Raw genomic sequence first — 26,564 nt, forward strand, 5'->3', positions numbered from 1 at the left:
ACCCAGCGGCCGCCAATTAATTCTGTGATCCAGTTCAAACGGCGAGTAGAAGGTGGGAGGGGCTGGGGGGTCCACCTCCAGGCCACGTACACACACACACACACACACACACACACACACACACACACACACACACACACACACACACACACACACACACACACACACACACACACCCTGCGCCCTCCTGACCTTCACTCCAGAGCTTGACCACTTTACGGTTCTCTAAAGAGACGGGGGGTGAAACAAACCAATTAACCGGCGGCGCAGCAGGAGGGGAGTCGTTGAGCCGACGAGAGCTTTTTAGGAGCGAGCGAGGTGCGAAGCAGACAGCGCCAGCAGAGGGATGGTGGGGGAACGGCGGGGGAACGGCGGAGGGATGGTGAGGGAACGGTGGGGGAACGGTGGGGGAACGGCGGGGGAACGGCGGGGGAACGGCGGAGGGATGGTGAGGGAACGGTGGGGGAACGGTGGGGGAACGGCGGGGGAACGGCGGAGGGATGGTGAGGGAACGGCGGGGGAACGGCGGGGGAACGGCGAGGGAACGGCGGAGGAACGGCGAGGGAACGGCGGAGGAACGGCGGAGGAACGGCGGGGGAACGGCGGGGGAACGGCGGAGGGATGGTGAGGGAACGGCGGGGGAACGGCGGGGGAACGGCGGGGGAACGGCGGGGGAACGGCGGGGGAACGGCGGAGGAACGGCGGGGGAACGGCGGAGGAACGGCGGGGGAACGGCGTGAACAGCATCAGTCTGTTGACAGCGGGAGAGAAAAGGAGGGTTCATGTGAGGTGGTGGTTCAGACTGGACCGGCGGTTCTGACACTAACCGGCCCTGCAGGAGAGCTGGACTGGACTTCCTCGGCCTTTAGAGAACCTCACGCTTGGTTCTGGACTCCTGCTCACCCCCCCTCCCCCCGTCCCCCCAGAACCCCCCTACTGCCGCCCCTCCCCCTCCTCCAGCATTGGGCTTCATTAAGGAGGATTTTACTGGAGACATATTTTCCACATCAGGTCAGAATTGTAATAAAAACCCTGCAGAGGTTCCAAGAGCAGAAAAAACAGCATTTTTCTTTGCGATGAGGTGAGAACGTTTGGCTCCGTCTGCCTGGGAAGCAGCAGCTTCATATTCCTTCTCTTATTGAAGCAGCAGCAGCTTCATCTCTTTGTTTGGCTGGAAACGGAGCAGAAGCACAGAAACGGCCTGCAAGAAACCAGAATCCCACATGTGGCGGCCATGTTCCCTCTGTGTTCCCTTCCCTCTGCGTTCCCTTCCCTCTGCGTTCCCTTCCCTCTGCGTTCCCTTCCCTCTGCGTTCCCTTCCCTCTGCGTTCCCTTCCCTCTGCGTTCCCTTCCCTCTGCGTTCCCTTCGCTCTGCGTTCCCTTCCCTCTGCGTTCCCTTCCCTCTGCGTTCCCTTCGCTCTGCGTTCCCTTCCCTCTGCGTTCCCTTCGCTCTGCGTTCCCTTCCCTCTGCGTTCCCTTCCCTCTGCGTTCCCTTCGCTCTGCGTTCCCTTCCCTCTGCGTTCCCTTCCCTCTGCGTTCCCTTCGCTCGGCGTTCCCTTCCCTCTGCGTTCCCTTCGCTCTGCGTTCCCTTCGCTCTGCGTTCCCTTCCCTCTGCGTTCCCTTCCCTCTGCGTTCCCTTCCCTCTGCGTTCCCTTCGCTCTGCGTTCCCTTCCCTCTGCGTTCCCTTCCCTCTGCGTTCCCTTCGCTCTGCGTTCCCTTCGCTCTGCGTTCCCTTCCCTCTGCGTTCCCTTCGCTCTGCGTTCCCTTCCCTCTGCGTTCCCTTCGCTCTGCGTTCCCTTCCCTCTGCGTTCCCTTCCCTCTGCGTTCCCTTCGCTCTGCGTTCCCTTCCCTCTGCGTTCCCTTCCCTCTGCGTTCCCTTCGCTCGGCGTTCCCTTCCCTCTGCGTTCCCTTCGCTCTGCGTTCCCTTCGCTCGGCGTTCCCTTCCCTCTGCGTTCCCTTCGCTCTGCGTTCCCTTCCCTCTGCGTTCCCTTCCCTCTGCGTTCCCTTCCCTCTGCGTTCCCTTCGCTCGGCGTTCCCTTCCCTCTGCGTTCCCTTCCCTCTGCGTTCCCTTCCCTCTGCGTTCCCTTCGCTCTGCGTTCCCTTCCCTCTGCGTTCCCTTCCCTCTGCGTTCCCTTCCCTCTGCGTTCCCTTCGCTCTGCGTTCCCTTCCCTCTGCGTTCCCTTCCCTCTGCGTTCCCTTCGCTCGGCGTTCCCTTCGCTCGGCGTTCCCTTCCCTCTGCGTTCCCTTCGCTCTGCGTTCCCTTCGCTCGGCGTTCCCTTCCCTCTGCGTTCCCTTCCCTCTGCATTCCCTTCGCTCTGCGTTCCCTTCGCTCTGCGTTCCCTTCCCTGTGCGTTCCCTTCCCTCTGCGTTCCCTTCGCTCTGCGTTCCCTTCCCTCTGCGTTCCCTTCCCTCTGCGTTCCCTTCCCTCTGCATTCCCTTCGCTCTGCGTTCCCTTCGCTCTGCGTTCCCTTCCCTGTGCGTTCCCTTCCCTCTGCGTTCCCTTCGCTCTGCGTTCCCTTCCCTCTGCGTTCCCTTCCCTCTGCGTTCCCTTCCCTCTGCGTTCCCTTCCCTCTGCGTTCCCTTCCCTCTGCATTCCCTTCGCTCTGCGTTCCCTTCCCTCTGCGTTCCCTTCGCTCTGCGTTCCCTTCCCTGTGCGTTCCCTTCCCTGTGCGTTCCCTTCCCTCTGCGTTCCCTTCGCTCTGCGTTCCCTTCCCTCTGCGTTCCCTTCCCTCTGCGTTCCCTTCCCTCTGCGTTCCCTTCCCTCTGCGTTCCCTTCCCTCTGCATTCCCTTCCCTCTGCGTTCCCTTCCCTCTGCGTTCCCTTCCCTCTGCGTTCCCTTCCCTCTGCGTTCCCTTCCCTCTGCGTTCCCTTCGCTCGGCGTCAGCGCTGCCTCAGTTTCCTGCGCAGGATGCGGGCCGGCGGCTGCGGGCCGGCGGCTGCGGGCCGGCGGCTGCGGGCCGGCGGCTGCGGGCCGGCGGCTGCGGGCCGGCGGCTCCAGAGCGGCGCTGGAATGAAGCTCAGCTTGTATTGAACAGCCTTTTCAGGGCCGAGCAGAACTTTGGAGGAAACATCAGTCCAGCCTGCCGCTCCTGAAAAAGCTCCTCCACGTCCTCTGCAGTGTTTTCAGTTTCCAGTGAAACGACACAAAGCGTGACTCTTCAGTGAAAGAGCTTCGGCACCACCGTCCAATCAGGACGCTGATATCTGCGCCGTCAGGACCAGAGCTTATTTCCTTCTAACGACTGCGAGGTTTCAGCTTACGTCTCAGTGCTGAGCCTTACATTCTGCGGAGCTTTGAAGAACTTCAGGAAACGTTTGACTTCATGGCCACATGCTAAAGCTCTTAACGCTCCCACTCAGAAAATAATCCAGCAATGTCCCTGACGGCGGCGCGCTGGCTGCTGCAGCTTCACTCACTATGGAGTCGTGATGAAAGAGAAACGTGCAGAAAGGCTTTTCTCACACTGGGAGGGAAGAGAAGCTGCGAGGCGACAGCTGAGCAATAAAACCTGGCCGGGACGTTGACGCGATTCCTTCCTTCTAATCCCCCCACCGCGCCCACCGTGCCCACCGTGCCCACCGCCCCCCACCGCGCCCACCGTGCCCACCGCCCCCCACCGCCCCCCACCGCGCCCACCGCGCCCACCGTGCCCACCGTGCCCACCGCCCCCCACCGCGCCCACCGTGCCCACCGCCCCCCACCGCGCACACCGCCCCCCACCGCCCCCCACCGCCCCCACCGCACCCACCGCGCCCACCGCGCCCACCGTGTCCACCGCCCCCCACCGCCCCCCACCGCGCCCACCGCCCCCCACCGTGCCCACCGCCCCCCACCGCGCCCACCGTGCCCACCGCCCCCCACCGCCCCCCACCGTGCCCACCGCCCCCCACCGCGCCCACCGTGCCCACCGCCACCCACCGTGGTTTCAGCCATGTTTAATGTGCAGTGGTTTCTGCCCTGTTACATGTGTGGTGGTTTCTACCCTGTTACATGTGCAGTGGTTTCTGCCCGGTTGGATGTGCAGTGGTTTCTGCCCTGTTACATGTGTGGTGGTTTCTACCCTGTTACATGTGCAGTGGTTTCTGCCCGGTTGGATGTGCAGTGGTTTCTACCCTGTTACATGTGCAGTGGTTTCTGCCCGGTTGGATGTGCAGTGGTTTCTACCCTGTTACATGTGTGGTGGTTTCTACCCTGTTACATGTGCAGTGGTTTCTGCCCGGTTGGATGTGCAGTGGTTTCTACCCTGTTACATGTGCAGTGGTTTCTGCCCGGTTGGATGTGCAGTGGTTTCTACCCTGTTACATGTGTGGTGGTTTCTACCCTGTTACATGTGCAGTGGTTTCTGCCCGGTTGGATGTGCAGTGGTTTCTACCCTGTTACATGTGCAGTGGTTTCTGCCCGGTTGGATGTGCAGTGGTTTCTGCCCTGTTACATGTGTGGTGGTTTCTACCCTGTTACATGTGCAGTGGTTTCTGCTCGGTTGGATGTGCAGTGGTTTCTGCCCGGTTGGATGTGCGGTGGTTTCTGCCATGTTGGATGTGCGGTGGTGGGAGCAGTTGTAGCTCTTCGCTCCAGGAAGAATGTGTTGAACCAGGAAGTGGTCACCTCGTCAGCGTCTGTGGCCGTCAGCTGCAGGATCTTCACGCCGTCTCCGATGTTTTCCTCGATGGACACGTCCAGGACGTCCTTGGGGAAAAGCGGTGGATTGTCGTTGACGTCCTGCAGTGTGATCTCCACCTGCAGAGCAACAAGCAACAGTTAATGGAAGTTAAGAAACTTGTGGGATCTTGGGAGGCGATGACCCTGCGGTGGTGTTTCTCAGGACAGAAGTGACAGGCTGGATGTTTAGCTGACAGACTAAGTGCATTGTGGGTAATCGTACTGCCACTGCACCTCACTGGAGACCAACAGAGCGCCGCTTCTGCTTTAGGGTTTTTATTTGACCTTTATTTTACCAGAAAATCCTTCTTGAGATTAAAAAGTTCTGGTTCCAGAGTGTCCCGACCAAAACAAGCAGCAGTACATTAAAGTACATAAAACACATCAAATATACAAAAATGTCAAGACATTAAAAACATAAAAACATGTTGCTGAGTTTCCCAGAAGAAACAACCAGTTCAGCTCCTCAGGAAGTCATGAGACAAACACCAACACACCAACACCAACACACCATCACACCAACACACAATCACACCAACACACCAACACACCATCACACCAACACACCAACACCAACACACCATCACACAAACACCAACACCAACACACAATCACACCAACACACCAACACACCAACACACCATCACACCAACACCAACACACCATCACACAAACACCAACACCAACACACAATCACACCAACACACCAACACACAATCACACCAACACACCAACACACCAACACACCATCACACCAACACACCAACACACCATCACACCAACACACCAACACACCAACACACAATCACACCAACACACCAACACACCAACACACCAACACACAATCACACCAACACACCAACACACCAACACACCAACACACCAACACACCATCACACCAACACACCAACACACCATCACACCAACACACCAACACCAACACACCATCACACAAACACCAACACCAACACACAATCACACCAACACACCAACACACCAACACACCATCACACCAACACCAACACACCATCACACAAACACCAACACCAACACACAATCACACCAACACACCAACACACAATCACACCAACACACCAACACACCAACACACCATCACACCAACACACCAACACACCATCACACCAACACACCAACACACCATCACACCAACACACCAACACACCATCACACCAACACACCAACACACCATCACACCAACACACCATCACACCATCACACCAACACACCAACACCAACACACCATCACACCAACACACAAACACACCAACACACCATCACACCATCACACCAACACACCATCACACCATCACAGCAACACCAACACACCAACACACCATCACACCAACACCAACACACCAACACACCAACACACCATCACACCATCACACCAACACACCAACACCAACACACCATCACACAAACACCAACACCAACACACAATCACACCAACACACCAACACACAATCACACCAACACACCAACACACCATCACACCAACACCAACACACCAACACACCATCACACCAACACACCAACACACCATCACACCAACACACCATCACACCATCACACCAACACACCAACACCAACACACCATCACACCAACACACCAACACACCAACACACCATCACACCAACACACCATCACACCATCACACCAACACCAACACACCAACACACCATCACACCAACACCAACACACCAACACACAATCACACCAACACACCAACACACCATCACACCATCACACCAACACACCAACACACCAACACACCATCACACCATCACACCAACACACCAACACCAACACACCAACACACCATCACACCAACACCAACACACCAACACACCATCACACCAACACACCATCACACCAACACACAATCACACCAACACACCATCACACCAACACACCATCACACCATCACACCAACACACCATCACACCAACACACCATCATACCATCACACTAACACACCATCACACCAACACACCAACACACCATCATACCATCACACAATCACACCATCACACCAACACACCATCACACCAACACACCAACACACAATCACACCAACATACCATCACACCAACACACCAACACACAATCACACCAACACACCATCACACCAACACACCATCACACCAACACACAATCACACCAACACCAACACACCATCACACCAACACACAATCACACCAACACACCATCACACCATCACACCAACACACCATCACACCATCACACCAACACCAACACACCAACACACCATCACACCAACACCAACACACCAACACACCAACACACAATCACACCAACACACCATCACACCATCACACCAACACACCAACACACCAACACACCATCACACCATCACACCAACACACCAACACCAACACACCAACACACCATCACACCATCACACCAACACCAACACACCAACACACAATCACACCATCACACCAACACACCATCACACCAACACACCAACACACCATCACACCAACACACAATCACACCAACACACCATCACACCATCACACCAACACACCAACACACCAACACACCATCACACCATCACACCAACACACCAACACACCAACACACCATCACACCAACACAAACACACCAACACACCATCACACCAACACCAACACACCAACACACCATCACACCAACACCAACACACCAACACACCATCACACCAACACACCAACACACCAACACACCATCATACCATCACACCAACACACCATCACACCATCACACCAACACACCAACACACCAACACACCATCACACCAACACACCAACACACCATCACACCAACACACCAACACACCATCACACCAACACACCAACACACCAACACACCATCACACCATCACACCAACACACCAACACACCATCACACCAACACCAACACACCAACACACCATCACACCAACACCAACACACCAACACACCATCACACCATCACACCAACACACCAACACACCAACACACCATCACACCAACACACCATCACACCAACACACCAACACACCATCATACCATCAAACTAACACACCATCACACCAACACACCAACACACCAACACACCATCATACCATCACACAATCACACCATCACACCAACACACCATCATACCATCAAACTAACACACCATCACACCAACACACCAACACACCAACACACCATCACACCATCACACCAACACACCAACACACCAACACACCATCACACCAACACACCAACACACCATCACACCAACACACCATCACACCAACACACCAACACACCATCATACCATCAAACTAACACACCATCACACCAACACACCAACACACCATCATACCATCACACCATCACACCAACACACCAACACACAATCACACCAACATACCATCACACCAACACACCAACACACAATCACACCAACACACCATCACACCAACACACCATCACACCAACACACAATCACACCATCACACAATCACACCATCACACCAACACACAATCACACCAACACACAATCACACCATCATACCAACACACTATCACACCATCATACCAACACACAATCACACCATCATACCAACACACAAACACACCAACACACCATCACACAATCACACCAACACACCAACACACAATCACACCATCACACCAACACACAATCACACCAACACACCATCACACCAACACACCATCACACCAACACACAATCACACCATCAAACAATCACACCATCACACCAACACACAATCACACCAACACACAATCATACCATCACACCAACACACCATCACACCAACACACCATCACACCAATACACCATCACACCAACACACCATCACACCAACACACAATCACACAACACACCAACACACAATCACACCTTCGTGCCAATCGTCAGTTAACATCACATGTTTGAACCCGGAGGAGCAGAGAAACTGAAGACCTGACAAACACCAGGAAAGACCTGCAACTTGAAATCACAGATCCTGAACAGAAAACCTTATCCACCACCACATCCTCATCCTCCTCTTCCACCTCCTCCTTGTCATCCTCCACCTTCTCCTCCTCCTCCTCTTCCTCCTCCTCCTCCTCCACCACCTCCTCATCCTCCTCCTCCACCTCCTCATCCTCCTCCTCCACCTCCTCCTCCTCCTCCCTGTCATCCTCCACCTCCTCCCCCTCCATGTCATCCTCCTCCTCCACCTCCTCATCCTCCTTCTCCACCTCCTCCTCCTCCCCCTCCATGTCATCCTCCTTCTCCACCTCCTCCTCCCCCTCCATGTCATCCTCTTCCTCCCTGTCATCCTCCACCTCCTCCTCCTCCTCCTCCACCTCCTCCTCCTCCTCCTTGTCATCCTCCACCTTCTCCTCCTCCTCCTCCTCCTCCTCCTCCTCCTCCTCCACCACCTCCTCATCCTCCTCCTCCACCTCCTCCTCCTTCTCCCTGTCATCCTCCACCTCCTCCCCCTCCATGTCATCCTCCTCCTCCACCTCCTCATCCTCCTCCTCCACCTCCTCCTCCTCCTCCCTGTCATCCTCCACCTCCTCCCCCTCCATGTCATCCTCCACCTCCTCCCCCTCCATGTCATCCTCCTCCTCCACCTCCTCATCCTCCTTCTCCACCTCCTCCTCCTCCACCTCCTCCTCCCCCTCCATGTCATCCTCCTTCTCCACCTCCTCCTCCTCCTCCCTGTCATCCTCCACCTCCTCCTCCTCCTCCTCCCTGTCATCCTCCACCTACTCCACCTCCTCCACCTCCTCCCTCCACACAGTGTCTCTCTTTACAATCATAACAGACATTTTGTTGTTCATTCTTTGTTTATTGCTTCTATAAATATGTAAAAGCTGTGTTTGAATTCTGCAGCGATAGGATCTTCATTTATGTTGATAGAGATTATGGTAATTCTAGCCGGCCCCCCCGGACCCCCCCACCTATCTTCCACAGCCCGTGAAACAACCACAGATGGAAGCAATGTGTTTGACGTGTAAAAGGAAATGGGACAGAACAGTTGTCAAAGATCTACAATGGCTGCCGCTCGTGGAGGCGGCCGGCATTTCCCAGCAGGCATTAATAGCTCAGACAATAGACGTCAAGGCTGCATGACCAGCCGGGCGGGGGGGTCGGACCCTGCAGACTATTCATACACACTTACTGACAGGAAGAACAGGATTCACATGCCCCGCAACCAACAGAAGCAGGAAACTCTTCAGCCCGGTTCATTAGAACCACTAAGAACCAGGAGCTGCTGGAGTCTCTGACCACCAGGACGCTCTGCAGTTCACTCTCTGACCACCAGGCATGTCTGTGAAGGTCACAGTGAGTAGCGACCTCCTGACGGAGGCCTCATCCATCAGATGCTTCTGTCCACTGATTAAAGCCGGTGAGTCGGTGTCTCTGTCTGCATGAGTGCAGATAATTACACAAGAACAAGACACATTATGTCCCGGGCAGCAGCCAGGCACAAGTGGCATAAACAAGCCAGAGCGACGGCGGCTCTCCACTCAGCTTCACCCGAGCCCAGGGACCGGGGCAAAGTCAACAAACAATGAATATTTATCTCCCGCCCTGTGTGTCCCCTTGATGTGTAAATAATGCAAGAAGCACTTCAGAGGAGGAACCTAATTAGAGCAGAAGTGCAGATTTGAGGAATAATTAGGCCTCACTCTTCGGTCTGGGTCCCGCGGGGCCGGAGCACATCGCAGAGCTTTTTTGAAGAAGAGGAGGGACGGGCAGGACGGCAGGCTGAGAGGCAGCAGAGCCAGGTCCGAGGCCCGGTTCCTATCTGCAGCTCCAGGTGAACCTGGACCTGCCGCCCGGCAGGTGAAACACATTCATTTACAAGGAAAGATTGAGTTTCAACCACTGGTTCAAGTTGCAGGTGCTGCTAACTGGCTGCCGGCTTCCATTATTGATGTGAACGTTTGAATGATTCACTCAAGAGGTTCCTGAGCGGCCGCCGGCGAGCGGCCGCCGGCTAGGGGCCGCCGGCTAGGGGCCGCTGGCGAGCGGCCGCCGGCTAGGGGCCGCCGGCGAGCGGCCGCCGGCCAGGGGCCGCCGGCCAGGGGCCGCCGGCGAGCGGCCGCCGGCTAGGGGCCGCCGGCGAGCGGCCGCCGGCTAGGGGCCGCCGGCTAGGGGCCGCCGGCTAGCGGTCGCTCGCCAGGAGCCGCCCGCCAGCAGCCGCCCGCTAGCAGCCGCCCGCCAGCAGCCGCCCGCTAGCAGCCGCCCGCCAGCAGCCGCCCGCTAGCAGCCGCCGGTCACGGAAGATTTTGGTGAAGAGGAGGAACCAGAAAGACGCAGGAGGTATTGAGACTCTGAGGTCACATTATGTCATCAAGTCCCTGAAAACTTACAGCTCATTTTACTCTCACTAACACATGGTGGAGGTGGTGGAGGTGGTGGAGGTGGTGGAGGTGGTGGAGCACTTTGAGCGGCGTTCAGTGGAGAACATACAAGCCTTTCTTGATTGTTCTGTCTGCAGCTGCAGGTACAGACACCACCTAATTGCTGCAGCTACAGACACCACCTAATTGCTGCAGCTACAGACACATCCTGGTTGCTGCAGGTACAGACACATCCTGGTTGCTGCAGGTACAGACACCACCTGGTTGCTGCAGGTACAGGCACATCCTGGTTGCTGCAGGTACAGACACCACCTGGTTGCTGCAGGTACAGACACATCCTGGTTGCTGCAGCTACAGACACCACCTGGTTGCTGCAGGTACAGACACATTCTGGTTGCTGCAGGTACAGACACCACCTGGTTGCTGCTGCTACAGACACCACCTGGTTGCTGCAGGTACAGACACATCCTGGTTGCTGCAGGTACAGACACCACCTGGTTGCTGCAGGTACAGACACCACCTGGTTGCTGCAGGTACAGACACATCCTGGTTGCTGCAGGTATAGACACCACCTGGTTGCTGCTGCTACAGACACCACCTGGTTGCTGCAGGTACAGACACCACCTAATTGCTGCAGCTACAGACACATCCTGGTTGCTGCAGGTACAGACACCACCTGGTTGCTGCAGGTACAGACACATCCTGGTTGCTGCAGGTACAGACACATCCTGGTTGCTGCAGGTACAGACACCACCTGGTTGCTGCAGGTACAGACACATCCTGGTTGCTGCAGGTACAGACACCACCTGGTTGCTGCAGCTACAGACACCACCTGGTTGCTGCAGGTACAGACACCACCTGGTTGCTGCAGCTACAGACACCACCTGGTTGCTGCAGGTACAGACACATCCTGGTTGCTGCAGGTACAGACACCACCTGGTTGCTGCAGCTACAGACACCACCTGGTTGCTGCAGGTACAGACACATCCTGGTTGCTGCAGTTACAGACACCACCTGGTTGCTGCAGGTACAGACACATCCTGGTTGCTGCAGCTACAGACACCACCTGGTTGCTGCAGGTACAGACACCACCTGGTTGCTGCAGGTACAGACACATCCTGGTTGCTGCAGCTACAGACACCACCTGGTTGCTGCAGCTACAGACACCACCTGGTTGCTGCAGGTACAGACACATCCTGGTTGCTGCAGGTACAGACACCACCTGGTTGCTGCAGGTACAGACACATCCTGGTTGCTGCAGGTACAGACACCACCTGGTTGTTGCAGGTACAGACACATCCTGGTTGCTGCAGGTACAGACACCACCTGGTTGCTGCAGGTACAGACACATCCTGGTTGCTGCAGGTACATACACCACCTGGTTGCTGCAGGTACAGACACATCCTGGTTGCTGCAGGTACAGACACCACCTGGTTGCTGCAGGTACAGACACCACCTGGTTGCTGCAGCTACAGACACCACCTGGTTGCTGCAGAACAATCCCTCCATCAGTCCACATCTTAGAACAGCTCATGTTTTCCTCTGTTCCTCTAAAGTTCCCTGCAGAGCTGAGGTGTTTGTTCCCAGTCCCTGGCAGCCTGCCAGCCTGGGGCAGAGAGAGGTGGTGTTTAACAGGCAGGGAGAGCCTGGTGAAGGAGTGAAGGAGTGAATGAGTGAAGGAGTGAAGGAGTGAAGGAGTGAAGGAGTGAATGAGTGAATGAGTGAAGGAGTGAAGGAGTGAAGGAGTGAATGAGTGAAGGAGTGAATGAGTGAAGGAGTGAAGGAGTGAAGGAGTGAAGGAGTGAAGGAGTGAAGGAGTGAATGAGTGAAGGAGTGAAGGAGTGAAGGAGTGAAGGAGTGAAGGAGTGAAGGAGTGAATGAGTGAAGGAGTGAATGGGTGAATGGGTGAATGGGTGAATGGGTGAATGAGTGAAGGAGTGAAGGAGTGAAGGAGTGAAGGAGTGAATGAGTGAAGGAGTGAATGAGTGAAGGAGTGAAGGAGTGAATGAGTGAAGGAGTGAAGGAGTGAAGGAGTGAATGAGTGAAGGAGTGAAGGAGTGAATGAGTGAATGAGTGAATGGGTGAATGGGTGAATGGGTGAATGAAAGAATGAGTGAAGGAGTGAATGAGTGAAGGAGTGAAGGAGTGAAGGAGTGAATGAGTGAAGGAGTGAATGGGTGAATGGGTGAATGAGGGGGAAAGTGCCGTCACATGGAAAGAGAAGAAACATGGCGGAGACGAAGACCACAGTCTGACTTGACTGATCTAAATCCAGTGTTGGTCCAAACGACCCGGTTCCTCAGACCGGTTCTGAAGGGACTCGTCACCGACACACTGAACCAGTCAGTCTCGGTCCCTGTTACTGCTAACAGACTGAAGCCAGTCCCTGTTACTGCTAACAGACAGACAGACGCAGTAACCAGAGACTCCGCTCTCCTCCAAGCAGCTCGGTTCCAAGTCATCATCTAAATGAGCGTCGCCTCTTCAGGTCCCTGAATTAAAGGTCAGAGGAACATCAAAACAAGACGCTCCTCCAGAGATGAAAGATAAAAACAAAATAATGAGCCTATTTGTGAGTAAAAGCTTTGAAGATGTGGGGAGAGAAATGTATTTACTGTTTGTAGAGACTTCTGGAGGAGGCAGGAGAGCGTGACGGCGTGGTCCCGCCTCCATCACACTGGAACCTCCAATCACAGCTCAGGCCACCAAGACCTTCCAGAAAAGTGTCTGGAGAACGTTCCCAACACAGAACACTACCAACATGGTAGTGTTCCGTGTCTGGAGAACATTCCCAACACGGAACACTATCAACATGGTAGTGTTCCGTGTCTGGAGAACGTTCCCAACACGGAACACTATCAACATGGTAGTGTTCCGTGTCTGGAGAACATTCCCAACACGGAACACTATCAACATGGTAGTGTTCCGTGTCTGGAGAACATTCCCAACACGGAACACTATCAACATGGTAGTGTTCCGTGTCTGGAGAACGTTCCCAACACGGAACACTATCAACATGGTAGTGTTCCGTGTCTGGAGAACATTCCCAACACGGAACACTATCAACATGGTAGTGTTCCGTGTCTGGAGAACATTCCCAACACGGAACACTATCAACATGGTAGTGTTCCGTGTCTGGAGAACATTCCCAACATGGAACACTATCAACATGGACGTTTCACGAACCTTTCACTTCTGAAATCATCTTGAAAACATGAAGCCTCTTCGATATCTACTGATCTTAGATTGACTAAGTTTTTATTTCTCAAGAAGCTTATTAACAGTTTAGGATTACAATAAACATCATGTTTGTCTTTAGTACAACACAGAACCAGAACCAGAACCCTGGAGGATTTGAGCCTCTAATCCTCCAACTGATATAGAAAGAATGAAAATCCCCTGAATGGAGGACGTTGGCTTGGTTCCACCGCTTCATCGCTTCACTTTACCCCTCCAGACTAATGGGTTCCAGCGGTTCCTCTGACTACAGTAGAACTCATTGGTTCCAGCAGTTCCTCTGACTACAGTAGAACTCATTGGTTCCAGCGGTTCCTCTGACTACAGTAGAACTCATTGGTTCCAGCGGTTCCTCTGACTACAGTAGAACTCATTGGTTCCAGCGGTTCCTCTGACTACAGTAGAACTCATTGGTTCCAGCAGTTCCTCTGACTACAGTAGAACTCATTGGTTCCAGCGGTTCCTCTGACTACAGTAGAACTCATTGGTTCCAGCGGTTCCTCTGACTACAGTAGAACTCATTGGTTCCAGCGGTTCCTCTGACTACAGTAGAACTCATTGGTTCCAGCGGTTCCTCTGACTACAGTAGAACTCATTGGTTCCAGCGGTTCCTCTGACTACAGTAGAATTCATTGGTTCCAGCGGTTCCTCTGACAGTACACTTCATTGACAGGTTAATTCATGAGCAGTTTACAGAGTGAAGAGACTCATTGATCACCCTAAACATGATAGTGAATGATAGTAAACGTAATACTGGATGATAATGAATGATAGTACATATGATAGTGAATAGTAATGAAGGATAGTAAATATGATAGTGAATGATAGTAAACATGATAGTGAATGATAGTGAACACGCTAGTGGATGATAGTAAACATGATCGTGAATGATAGTGAACACGCTAGTGGATGATAGTAAACATGATCGTGAACATGCTAGTGAATAATAGTAAATATGATAATGAATGATAGTAAACATAATACTGAATGATAATGAATGATAGTAAATATGATCGTGAAGAATTGTGAATAACAGTAAACATGATAGTGAATGATAGTGAAAATGACAGGGAATGATAGTGAATGATAGTAAACATGATAGTGAATGATAATGAATGATAGTAAATATGATAGTGAAGAATTGTGAATAACAGTAAACATGATAGTGTATGAGTAAACATGACAGGGAATGATAGTGAATGATAGTAAACATGCTAGTGAATAATAGTAAATATGATAATGAATGATAGTAAACATGATAGTGATGATAATGAATGATAGTAAACATAATACTGAATGATAATGAATGATAGTAAATACGATCGTGAAGAATAGTGAATAACAGTAAACATGATAGTGAATGATAGTAAACATGACAGGGAATGATAGTGAATGATAGTAAACATGATAGTGAATGATAATGAATGATAGTAAATGTGACACTGGATGATAATGAATGATAGTACACATGGTCGTGAACGGTAGTGAATCATAGTAAACATGATAGTGAATGATAGTGAATGATTGGATTATCTTTCTCTTGTATGAAACGTAGGAACCAGGTCACATTGACGGGTTTCCAATGTCATAGATCAGATGAAAGGAAGATCTGCAGGTCACCAGTCACTTTTCTTATCTAACCATAGAAAATACACTGAGGTGTGTGTGTGTGTGTGTGTGTGTGTGTGTGTGTGTGTGTGTGTGTGTGTGTGTGTGTGTGTGTGTGTGTGTGTGTGTGTGTGTGTGTGTGTGTGTGTGTGTGTGTGTGTGTGTGTGTGTGTGTGTGCAGTAGCAGCCTAGCGGTTGACCTCTGACCTCTGCCCCAGCAGGAAACGCTCCTGCGACCAAACCTTCAGCTGATCAGATGAAAACAGTGAAACAAGGAGAGACACCAGATGAACACATGAAACGAACCAATCACATGTCAGTACACTGGACTCTGGCAATCAGGAGCAAAGCATTGTGGGACGTTTCCTTCTTAAGGAAGCATGGACACAATAGTGTGCAAACCCACAGTCTGCACTCGGTCTGCAGGAACGTAATGCAGAAAGCAGGGAGGGGCTGTAACCGAGTGACCACCGCTCAGATCCAGTCTGTGTTAGCTGGAAGTGTTCCATAGCTGGAAGTGTTCCATAGCTGGAAGTGTTTTGTAGCTGAAAGTGTTCCATAGCTGAAGGTGTTCCATAGCTGAAAGTGTTCCATAGCTGAAAGTGTTCCATAGCTGGAAGTGTTTTGTAGCTGAAAGTGTTCCATAGCTGAAAGTGTTCCATAGCTGTAAGTGTTCCATAGCTGGAAGTGTTCCATAGCTGAAGGTGTTCCATAGCTGAAAGTGTTCCATAGCTGGAAGTGTTCCATAGCTGGAAGTGTTTTGTAGCTGAAAGTGTTCCATAGCTGAAAGTGTTCCATAGCTGAAGGTGTTCCATAGCTGAAAGTGTTCCATAGCTGAAAGTGTTCCATAGCTGAAGGTGTTCCATAGCTGAAAGTGTTCCGTAGCTGAAAGTGTTTTGTAGCTGAAAGTGTTCCATAGCTGAAAGTGTTTTGTAGCTGAAAGTGTTCCATAGCTGAAAGTGTTCCATAGCTGAAGGTGTTCCATAGCTGAAAGTGTTCCATAGCTGAAAGTGTTCCATAGCTGGAAGTGTTCCATAGCTGAAGGTGTTCCATAGCTGAAAGTGTTCCGTAGCTGAAAGTGTTTTGTAGCTGAAAGTGTTTTGTAGCTGAAAGTGTTCCATAGCTGGAAGTGTTCCATAGCTGGAAGTGTTTTGTAGCTGAAAGTGTTCCATAGCTGAAAGTGTTCCATAGCTGAAGGTGTTCCATAGCTGGAAGTGTTCCATAGCTGAAAGTGTTCCATAGCTGAAAGTGTTCCATAGCTGAAAGTGTTCCGTAGCTGAAAGTGTTTTGTAGCTGAAAGTGTTCCATAGCTGGAAGTGTTTTGTAGCTGAAAGTGTTCCATAGCTGAAAGTGTTCCATAGCTGAAAGTGTTCCATAGCTGAAAGAGTTCCATAGCTGGAAGTGTTCCATAGCTGAAAGTGTTCCATAGCTGAAAGTGTTCCGTCGCTGAAAGTGTTCCATAGCCGGAAGTGTTCCATAGCCGAAAGTGTTCCATAGCCGAAAGTGTTCCGTAGCTGAAAGTGTTTTGTAGCTGAAAGTGTTTTGTAGCTGAAAGTGTTCCATAGCTGAAGGTGTTCCATAGCTGAAAGTGTTCCATAGCTGAAAGTGTTCCATAGCTGGAAGTGTTTTGTAGCTGAAAGTGTTCCATAGCTGAAAGTGTTCCATAGCTGTAAGTGTTCCATAGCTGGAAGTGTTCCATAGCTGAAGGTGTTCCATAGCTGAAAGTGTTCCATAGCTGGAAGTGTTCCATAGCTGGAAGTGTTTTGTAGCTGAAAGTGTTCCATAGCTGAAAGTGTTCCATAGCTGAAGGTGTTCCATAGCTGAAAGTGTTCCATAGCTGAAAGTGTTCCATAGCTGAAGGTGTTCCATAGCTGAAAGTGTTCCGTAGCTGAAAGTGTTTTGTAGCTGAAAGTGTTCCATAGCTGAAAGTGTTTTGTAGCTGAAAGTGTTCCATAGCTGAAAGTGTTCCATAGCTGAAGGTGTTCCATAGCTGAAAGTGTTCCATAGCTGAAAGTGTTCCATAGCTGGAAGTGTTCCATAGCTGAAGGTGTTCCATAGCTGAAAGTGTTCCGTAGCTGAAAGTGTTTTGTAGCTGAAAGTGTTTTGTAGCTGAAAGTGTTCCATAGCTGGAAGTGTTCCATAGCTGGAAGTGTTTTGTAGCTGAAAGTGTTCCATAGCTGAAAGTGTTCCATAGCTGAAGGTGTTCCATAGCTGGAAGTGTTCCATAGCTGAAAGTGTTCCATAGCTGAAAGTGTTCCATAGCTGAAAGTGTTCCGTAGCTGAAAGTGTTTTGTAGCTGAAAGTGTTCCATAGCTGGAAGTGTTTTGTAGCTGAAAGTGTTCCATAGCTGAAAGTGTTCCATAGCTGAAAGTGTTCCATAGCTGAAAGAGTTCCATAGCTGGAAGTGTTCCATAGCTGAAAGTGTTCCATAGCTGAAAGTGTTCCGTCGCTGAAAGTGTTCCATAGCCGGAAGTGTTCCATAGCCGAAAGTGTTCCATAGCCGAAAGTGTTCCGTAGCTGAAAGTGTTTTGTAGCTGAAAGTGTTTTGTAGCTGAAAGTGTTCCATAGCTGAAAGTGTTCCATAGCTGGAAGTGTTCCATAGCTGAAAGTGTTCCATAGCTGAAAGTGTTCCATAGCTGGAAGTGTTCCATAGCTGAAAGTGTTCCGTAGCTGAAAGTGTTTTGTAGCTGATAGTGTTCCATAGCTGAAAGTGTTCCATAGCTGGAAGTGTTTTGTAGCTGAAAGTGTTCCATAGCTGAAAGTGTTCCATAGCTGGAAGTGTTCCATAGCCGAAAGTGTTCCATAGCTGAAAGTGTTTTGTAGCTGAAAGTGTTTTGTAGCTGAAAGTGTTTTGTAGCTGGAAGTGTTCCATAGCTGAAAGTGTTTTGTAGCTGAAAGTGTTCCATAGCTGGAAGTGTTCCATAGCTGAAAGTGTTTTGTAGCTGAAAGTGTTCCATAGCTGGAAGTGTTCCATAGCTGAAAGTGTTCCATAGCTGAAGGTGTTCCATAGCTGGAAGTGTTTTGTAGCTGAAAGTGTTTTGTAGCTGAAAGTGTTTTGTAGCTGGAAGTGTTCCATAGCTGAAAGTGTTTTGTAGCTGAAAGTGTTCCATAGCTGGAAGTGTTCCATAGCTGAAAGTGTTCCATAGCTGGAAGTGTTCCATAGCTGGAAGTGTTCCATAGCTGAAAGTGTTCCGTAGCTGAAAGTGTTTTGTAGCTGAAAGTGTTCCATAGCTGAAAGTGTTCCATAGCTGGAAGTGTTTTGTAGCTGAAAGTGTTCCATAGCTGAAAGTGTTCCATAGCTGAAAGTGTTCCATAGCTGGAAGTGTTCCATAGCCGAAAGTGTTCCATAGCTGAAAGTGTTTTGTAGCTGGAAGTGTTCCATAGCTGGAAGTGTTTTGTAGCTGGAAGTGTTTTGTAGCTGAAAGTGTTCCATAGCTGGAAGTGTTCCATAGCTGAAAGTGTTTTGTAGCTGAAAGTGTTCCATAGCTGGAAGTGTTCCATAGCTGAAAGTGTTCCATAGCTGAAGGTGTTCCATAGCTGAAAGTGTTTTGTAGCTGAAAGTGTTCCATAGCTGGAAGTGTTCCATAGCTGAAAGTGTTCCATAGCTGAAGGTGTTCCATAGCTGGAAGTGTTCCATAGCTGAAAGTGTTCCATAGCTGAAGGTGTTCCATAGCTGGAAGTGTTTTGTAGCTGAAATTCGGAGTTAAACGATTTTTCAGGAGCATTTTGTGTAGTTTTTCTACAATGAGTTGGGATTACTACCAACAACGAGTTGGGATTACTACCAACAATGAGTTGGGATTACGACCAACAACGAGTTGGGATTACGACCAACAACGAGTTGGGATTACTACCAACAACGAGTTGGGATTACTACCAACAACGAGTTGGGATTACTACCAACAACGAGTTGGGATTACTACCAACAACGAGTTGGGATTACGACCAACAACGAGTTGGGATTACTACCAACAACGAGTTGGGATTACTACCAACAACGAGTTGGGATTACGACCAACAACGAGTTGGGATTACTACCAACAACGAGTTGGGATTACTACCAACAATGAGTTGGGATTACGACCAACAACGAGTTGGGATTACTACCAACAACGAGTTGGGATTACGACCAACAACGAGTTGGGATTACTACCAACAACGAGTTGGGATTACGACCAACAACGAGTTGGGATTACTACCAACAACGAGTTGGGATTACTACCAACAATGAGTTGGGATTACGACCAACAACGAGTTGGGATTACTACCAACAATGAGTTGGGATTACGACCAACAACGAGTTGGGATTACTACCAACAATGAGTTGGGATTACGACCAACAACGAGTTGGGATTACGACCAACAACGAGTTGGGATTACTACCAACAACGAGTTGGGATTACTACCAACAACGAGTTGGGATTACGACCAACAACGAGTTGGGATTACTACCAACAACGAGTTGAGCACAAGCAGGTGGAAACGTTAGGAGGTACTACATCCCCACAGTGAATAGACATTTGATTTAATTCTGATATTATACATTGAGACTCAGTCCACGATGCTGGTCCATGTCCAGGTCCAGGTCCAGGTCCAGGTCCAGGTCCAGGTCCAGGTCCAGGTCCAGGTCCAGGTCCAGGTCCAGTCACTTATTCATTACATGATAACAAACTCTAATATGCAGAAACAGAATGATTCCTAATCACCCTTCTGCTCTGTGAGGATAAACATGGCTGCTCACATGTGAAAGGGTGAGACGGAGTGAGACGGAGTGAGACGGAGTGAGACGGAGTGAACCTCAGTGGATCCTGGACCAGCAGTTTCTCTCCTCCGTCATCAAATGTGTTGGATTATTGTGCTGCTCAAAAGAAGAATTTCTGAGCAGAATATAAAAAATGATGCAGATGTGTGTGTGTGTGTGTGTGTGTGTGTGTGTGTGTGTGTGTGTGTGTGTGTGTGTGTGTGTGTGTGTGTGTGTGTTGGGGGGGGGGGGGGGGGGGGCAGCATGACATGTTCATTCATCCATCCACCCTGCTTCTTTATGCCGGTCCTTGCAGCTCCTCACATGTTGAGCTGGGGTTCTCATGACGGAGGCTTTCACAGCCTCCATCCATCTTCATTAGCAGCCATTTGTTTGCATTCAGCCTAAAGCACAAAGCATCATGGGAGGACAGAAGTGGCTCCAAGTCCCCAACAGGTTAAAGACCTGGAGCTTCTCCCCATGGAGCCTCGAGTCGTTATGCTGCTCTTCCTCCTCCTCCTCCTCCTCCTCCTCCTCCTCCTCCTCCTCCTCCTCATTCACACCAACAGATAAATAATAATAAAATAAATCTAAAATAAAACAAAGCTTTGCTCCTCATGGTTCAAACTTCTACATACATCTGTCCTTCCTCCTCCACCTCCCATCTCTCCCTTCTCCACCTCCTCCACCTCCCATCTCTCCCTTCTCCACCTCCCATCTCTCCCTCCTCCACCTCCCATCTCTCCCTTCTCCACCTCCTCCACCTCCCATCTCTCCCTCCTCCACCTCCCATCTCTCCCTTCTCCACCTCCTCCACCTCCCATCTCTCCCTCCACCTTCATCATAACACCTCCTGGTTTCCTCTGCGGGTCAGGGGGACGAGTCAGTCTGTGGGAGCTTTGGGGTTCAGCAGGAGTCATGAGTTAGTGGAGCGTTCTTCCTGCTGACGTAGACCTTCTGGATCAGGACGTGAGAAGATGGAGCACATGACCTCTGTTCCAGACTTTCACCCCAGGAAACAGACAATGTGGGCATCGGGAATCTGGCAGAACAGAATCTTCTCAGACAACAAACGTGTCACACACCACAAGTGAAACCAGCAGTGGCTGGAAAGGTTCAGTCCAGAAGGTTCACCAGAACAGTTCTGGTCTGCAGCAACAGCAAGCAGCCAATCAGTGGTCATGATCAATATCTGAGTGGCGTCCGTCCACATTGACACGTCCACATTGACACGCCCACATTGACACGTCCACATTGACACGTCCACATTGACACGCCCACATTGACACGTCCACATTGACACGTCCACATTGACACGCCCACATTGACACGTCCACATTGACACGTCCACATTGACACGTCCACATTGAGACGTCCACATTGACACGTCCACATTGACACGTCCACATTGAGACGTCCACATTGACACGTCCACATTGACACGTCCACATTGAGACGTCCACATTGACACGCCCACATTGAGACGTCCACATTGACACGTCCACATTGACACGCCCACATTGACACGTCCACATTGACACGCCCACATTGACACGTCCACATTGACACGTCCACATTGACACGTCCACATTGAGACGTCCACATTGACACGTCCACATTGACACGTCCACATTGAGACGTCCACATTGACACGTCCACATTGACACGTCCACATTGAGACGTCCACATTGACACGCCCACATTGAGACGTCCACATTGACACGTCCACATTGACACGTCCACATTGACACGCCCACATTGACACGTCCACATTGACACGTCCACATTGAGACGTCCACATTGAGACGTCCACATTGACACGCCCACATTGACACGTCCACATTGACACGCCCACATTGACACGTCCACATTGACACGTCCACATTGAGACGTCCACATTGACACGCCCACATTGACACGTCCACATTGACACGTCCACATTGACACGTCCACATTGAGACGTCCACATTGAGACGTCCACATTGACACGTCCACATTGAGACGTCCACATTGACACGTCCACACAACAAACGTCTCAGGAGGAGTCTCTGTTCAGACTGAGCAGCTCTGGAGAACCAGAACTTCTGCTGATCCAGCCTGTTTGTCTTTCTCTGTTTTAACGGCCTGTCAGCGAGTCCCAGAGCCCACATCCACCCACATCCACCCACATCCACCCACATCCACCACATCCACCACATCCACCCACATCTACCCACATCTACCCACATCCACCCACATCCACCACATCCACCCACATCTACCCACATCTACCCACATCCACCCACATCCACCCACATCCACCACATCCACCCACATCTACCCACATCTACCCACATCCACCCACATCCACCCACATCCACCACATCCACCCACATCCACCCACATCTACCCACATCCACCCACATCCACCCACATCTACCCACATCCACCCACATCCACCCACATCCACCACATCCACCCACATCTACCCACATCCACCCACATCCACCCACATCTACCCACATCCACCCACATCCACCAACATCTACCCACATCCACCCACATCCACCCACATCCACCCACATCTACCCACATCCACCCACATCCACCCACATCTACCCACATCCACCCACATCCACCCACATCCACCACATCCACCCACATCCACCCACATCTACCCACATCCACCCACATCCACCAACATCTACCCACATCCACCCACATCTACCCACATCCACCCACATTTACCACATCCACCCACATGTGTTTTACTGTAGTGAGGGAGGGAGGGGGGGGGGGGGGGGTGGAGGGGGGGAGGGGGGATGTGTTTTATGATAACATGAAATTGTGAATCAGATATTTACTCTGTGTATTCTGTGTATTTCTGCTTGTCTGATGTATCTTGGTGTTGTATGTACTGTTGTTTCCTCTGTTACCCTCTGAAAAGCTCTTCCAGGGACCAGAGTTGCACGTAGAGTGTGGAGCTCCACTCTATGGATGTTGCTCTGGCCCTGATAGATCAATACTTTGGACTTCACCCACATTGACCCATTAACTCTGCAGCTTCAGGGAAAAACATCACGAGATCACAAACTGAGCCAGAGTCAGAACCAGAGGAGGGTGTGACGTCAAATAGTCAGAACGGCGGCATGACGGCTCCTCCTCTCCCAAACAACCAGCTGGTCATGTGACCTGACGGCCATGACGGCTCCACCCCTCCCAAACAACCAGCTGGTCATGTGACCTGACGGCCATGACGGCTCCTCCTCTCCCAAACAACCAGCTGGTCATGTGACCTGACGGCCATGACGGCTCCACCCCTCCCAAACAACCAGCTGGTCATGTGACCTGACGGCCATGACGGCTCCACCCCTCCCAAACAACCAGCTGGTCATGTGACCTGACGGCCATGACGGCTCCACCCCTCCCAAACAACCAGCTGGTCATGTGACCTGACGGCCATGACGGCTCCACCCCTCCCAAACAACCAGCTGGTCATGTGACCTGACGGCCGTCTGGACGGCGTCAGTCGGAGCGAGGAGACGAGTGAAAAAGGCCGGCTGGAGTAAAACGGCGTCCAGTGTCACATGATCCGGTTGGTGACAGGATGGTATGGCATGCAGGGTCAATCGACCACTTGGTAAGAACCATGGTGGAAAAACAGGGGGACAAAAGACCATAAGAAAAACGATAAGAAAGACTAGAAAAAGAAAAAGAAAACAAAATGGAAAAAAAGAACCAGAAAGAAAGATGAAAGACAAAAAAAGGAAAAAGACGAGAGAAAGAAAAAAAAGAGAAGTGACGACCTGAAGTCAGTCAGAACTGAATTACTGACTTTTATTTGTACTGCATACCTCCATACCTCCATACCTCCATACCTCCATACCTCCATACATCCATACACCATACCTCCATACCTCCATACCTCCCTACATCCATACACCATACCTCCATACCTCCATACATCCATACATCCATACCTCCATACCTCCATACCTCCATACCTCCATACCTCCCTACATCCATACATCCATACCTCCCTACATCCATACACCATACCTCCATACCTCCATACCTCCCTACATCCATACACCATACCTCCATACCTCCATACCTCCATACATCCATACCTCCCTACATCCATACACCATACCTCCATACCTCCATACCTCCCTACATCCATACACCATACCTCCATACCTCCATACCTCCATACCTCCATACCTCCATACCTCCATACCTCCATACCTCCCTACATCCATACATCCATACCTCCCTACATCCATACATCCATACATCCATACCTCCATACACCATACATCCACAAACCCATACCTCCATACCTCCATACCTCCATACCTCCATACCTCCCTACACCATACCTCCATACCTCCATACCTCCATACCTCCCTACACCATACCTCCATACCTCCATACATCCATACATCCATACCTCCATACCTCCATACCTCCATACATCCATACCTCCATACCTCCATACCTCCTACATCCATACACCATACCTCCATACCTCCATACCTCCATACATCCATACCTCCATACCTCCATACCTCCATACCTCCCTACATCCATACACCATACCTCCATACCTCCATACCTCCATACCTCCATACATCCATACATCCATACCTCCATACATCCATACATCCATACACCATACCTCCATACCTCCATACCTCCATACCTCCCTACATCCATACACCATACCTCCATACCTCCATACCTCCATACCTCCATACCTCCCTACATCCATACGCCATACCTCCATACCTCCATACCTCCATACCTCCATACCTCCCTACATCCATACACCATACCTCCATACCTCCATACCTCCATACCTCCATACCTCCCTACATCCATACACCATACCTCCATACATCCATACCTCCATACCTCCATACCTCCATACACCCATATCTCCATACCTCCATACACCCATACCTCCCTGCATCCATACATCCCTACCTCCGCACATCCATACCTCCCTACATCCATACCTCCCTACATCCATACCTCCATACCTCCCCTACATTCATACCTCCATACCTCCCTAAATCCATACCTCTCTACCTCCATACCTCCCTACATCCATACACCATACCTCCCTACATCCATACACCATACCTCCATACCTCCCTACATCCATACACCATACCTCCATACATCCATACCTCCATACCTCCCTACATCCATACACCATACCTCCATACCTCCATACCTCCCTACACCCATACACCATACCTCCATACACCCATACCTCCATACCTCCCTACATCCATACCTCCATACCTCCCTACATCCATACATCATACCTCCATACATCCATACCTCCATACCTCCCTACATCCATACACCATACCTCCATACATCCATACCTCCCTACATCCATACACCATACCTCCATACATCCATACCTCCATACCTCCCTACATCCATACACCATACCTCCATACATCCATACCTCCCTACATCCATACCTCCATACCTCCCTACATCCATACACCATACCTCCATACATCCATACCTCCATACCTCCATACCTCCATACATCCATACATCCATACCTCCATACATCCATACATCCATACCTCCATAACTCCATACCTCCATACCTCCATACACCCATACCTCCATACCTCCATACCTCCATACCTCCATACACCCATACCTCCATACATCCATACCTCCCTACATCCATACACCATACCTCCATACCTCCATACACCCATACCTCCATACATCCATACCTCCATACCTCCATACCTCCCTACATCCATACACCATACCTCCATACCTCCATACCTCCATACACCATACCTCCATACAGCCATACCTCCATACCTCCATACCTCCATACCTCCATACATCCATACACCATACCTCCATACCTCCATACATCCATACCTCCATACATCCATACATCCATACACC

The 26,564-nt window shown here is 50.8% G+C and overlaps 1 protein-coding gene across 1 annotated transcript in view; it reads right to left on the minus strand.

Annotated features, from left to right (window-relative positions):
• Positions 1–26,564, minus strand: part of fat4 (FAT atypical cadherin 4) — a gene marked incomplete at its 5' end in the record, with an annotated part of 134,591 nt that overhangs the window by 79,787 nt on the left and 28,240 nt on the right. Inside the window, 1 exon segment of the mRNA XM_080465733.1 lies at positions 4,607–4,738. Within this exon segment, the coding sequence (XP_080321859.1) occupies positions 4,607–4,738 (132 nt within the window).

Source organism: Lipophrys pholis (assembly GCF_963383615.2).
Source record: "Lipophrys pholis genome assembly, chromosome: 6".
NCBI classification, from domain to species: domain Eukaryota; kingdom Metazoa; phylum Chordata; class Actinopteri; order Blenniiformes; family Blenniidae; genus Lipophrys; species Lipophrys pholis.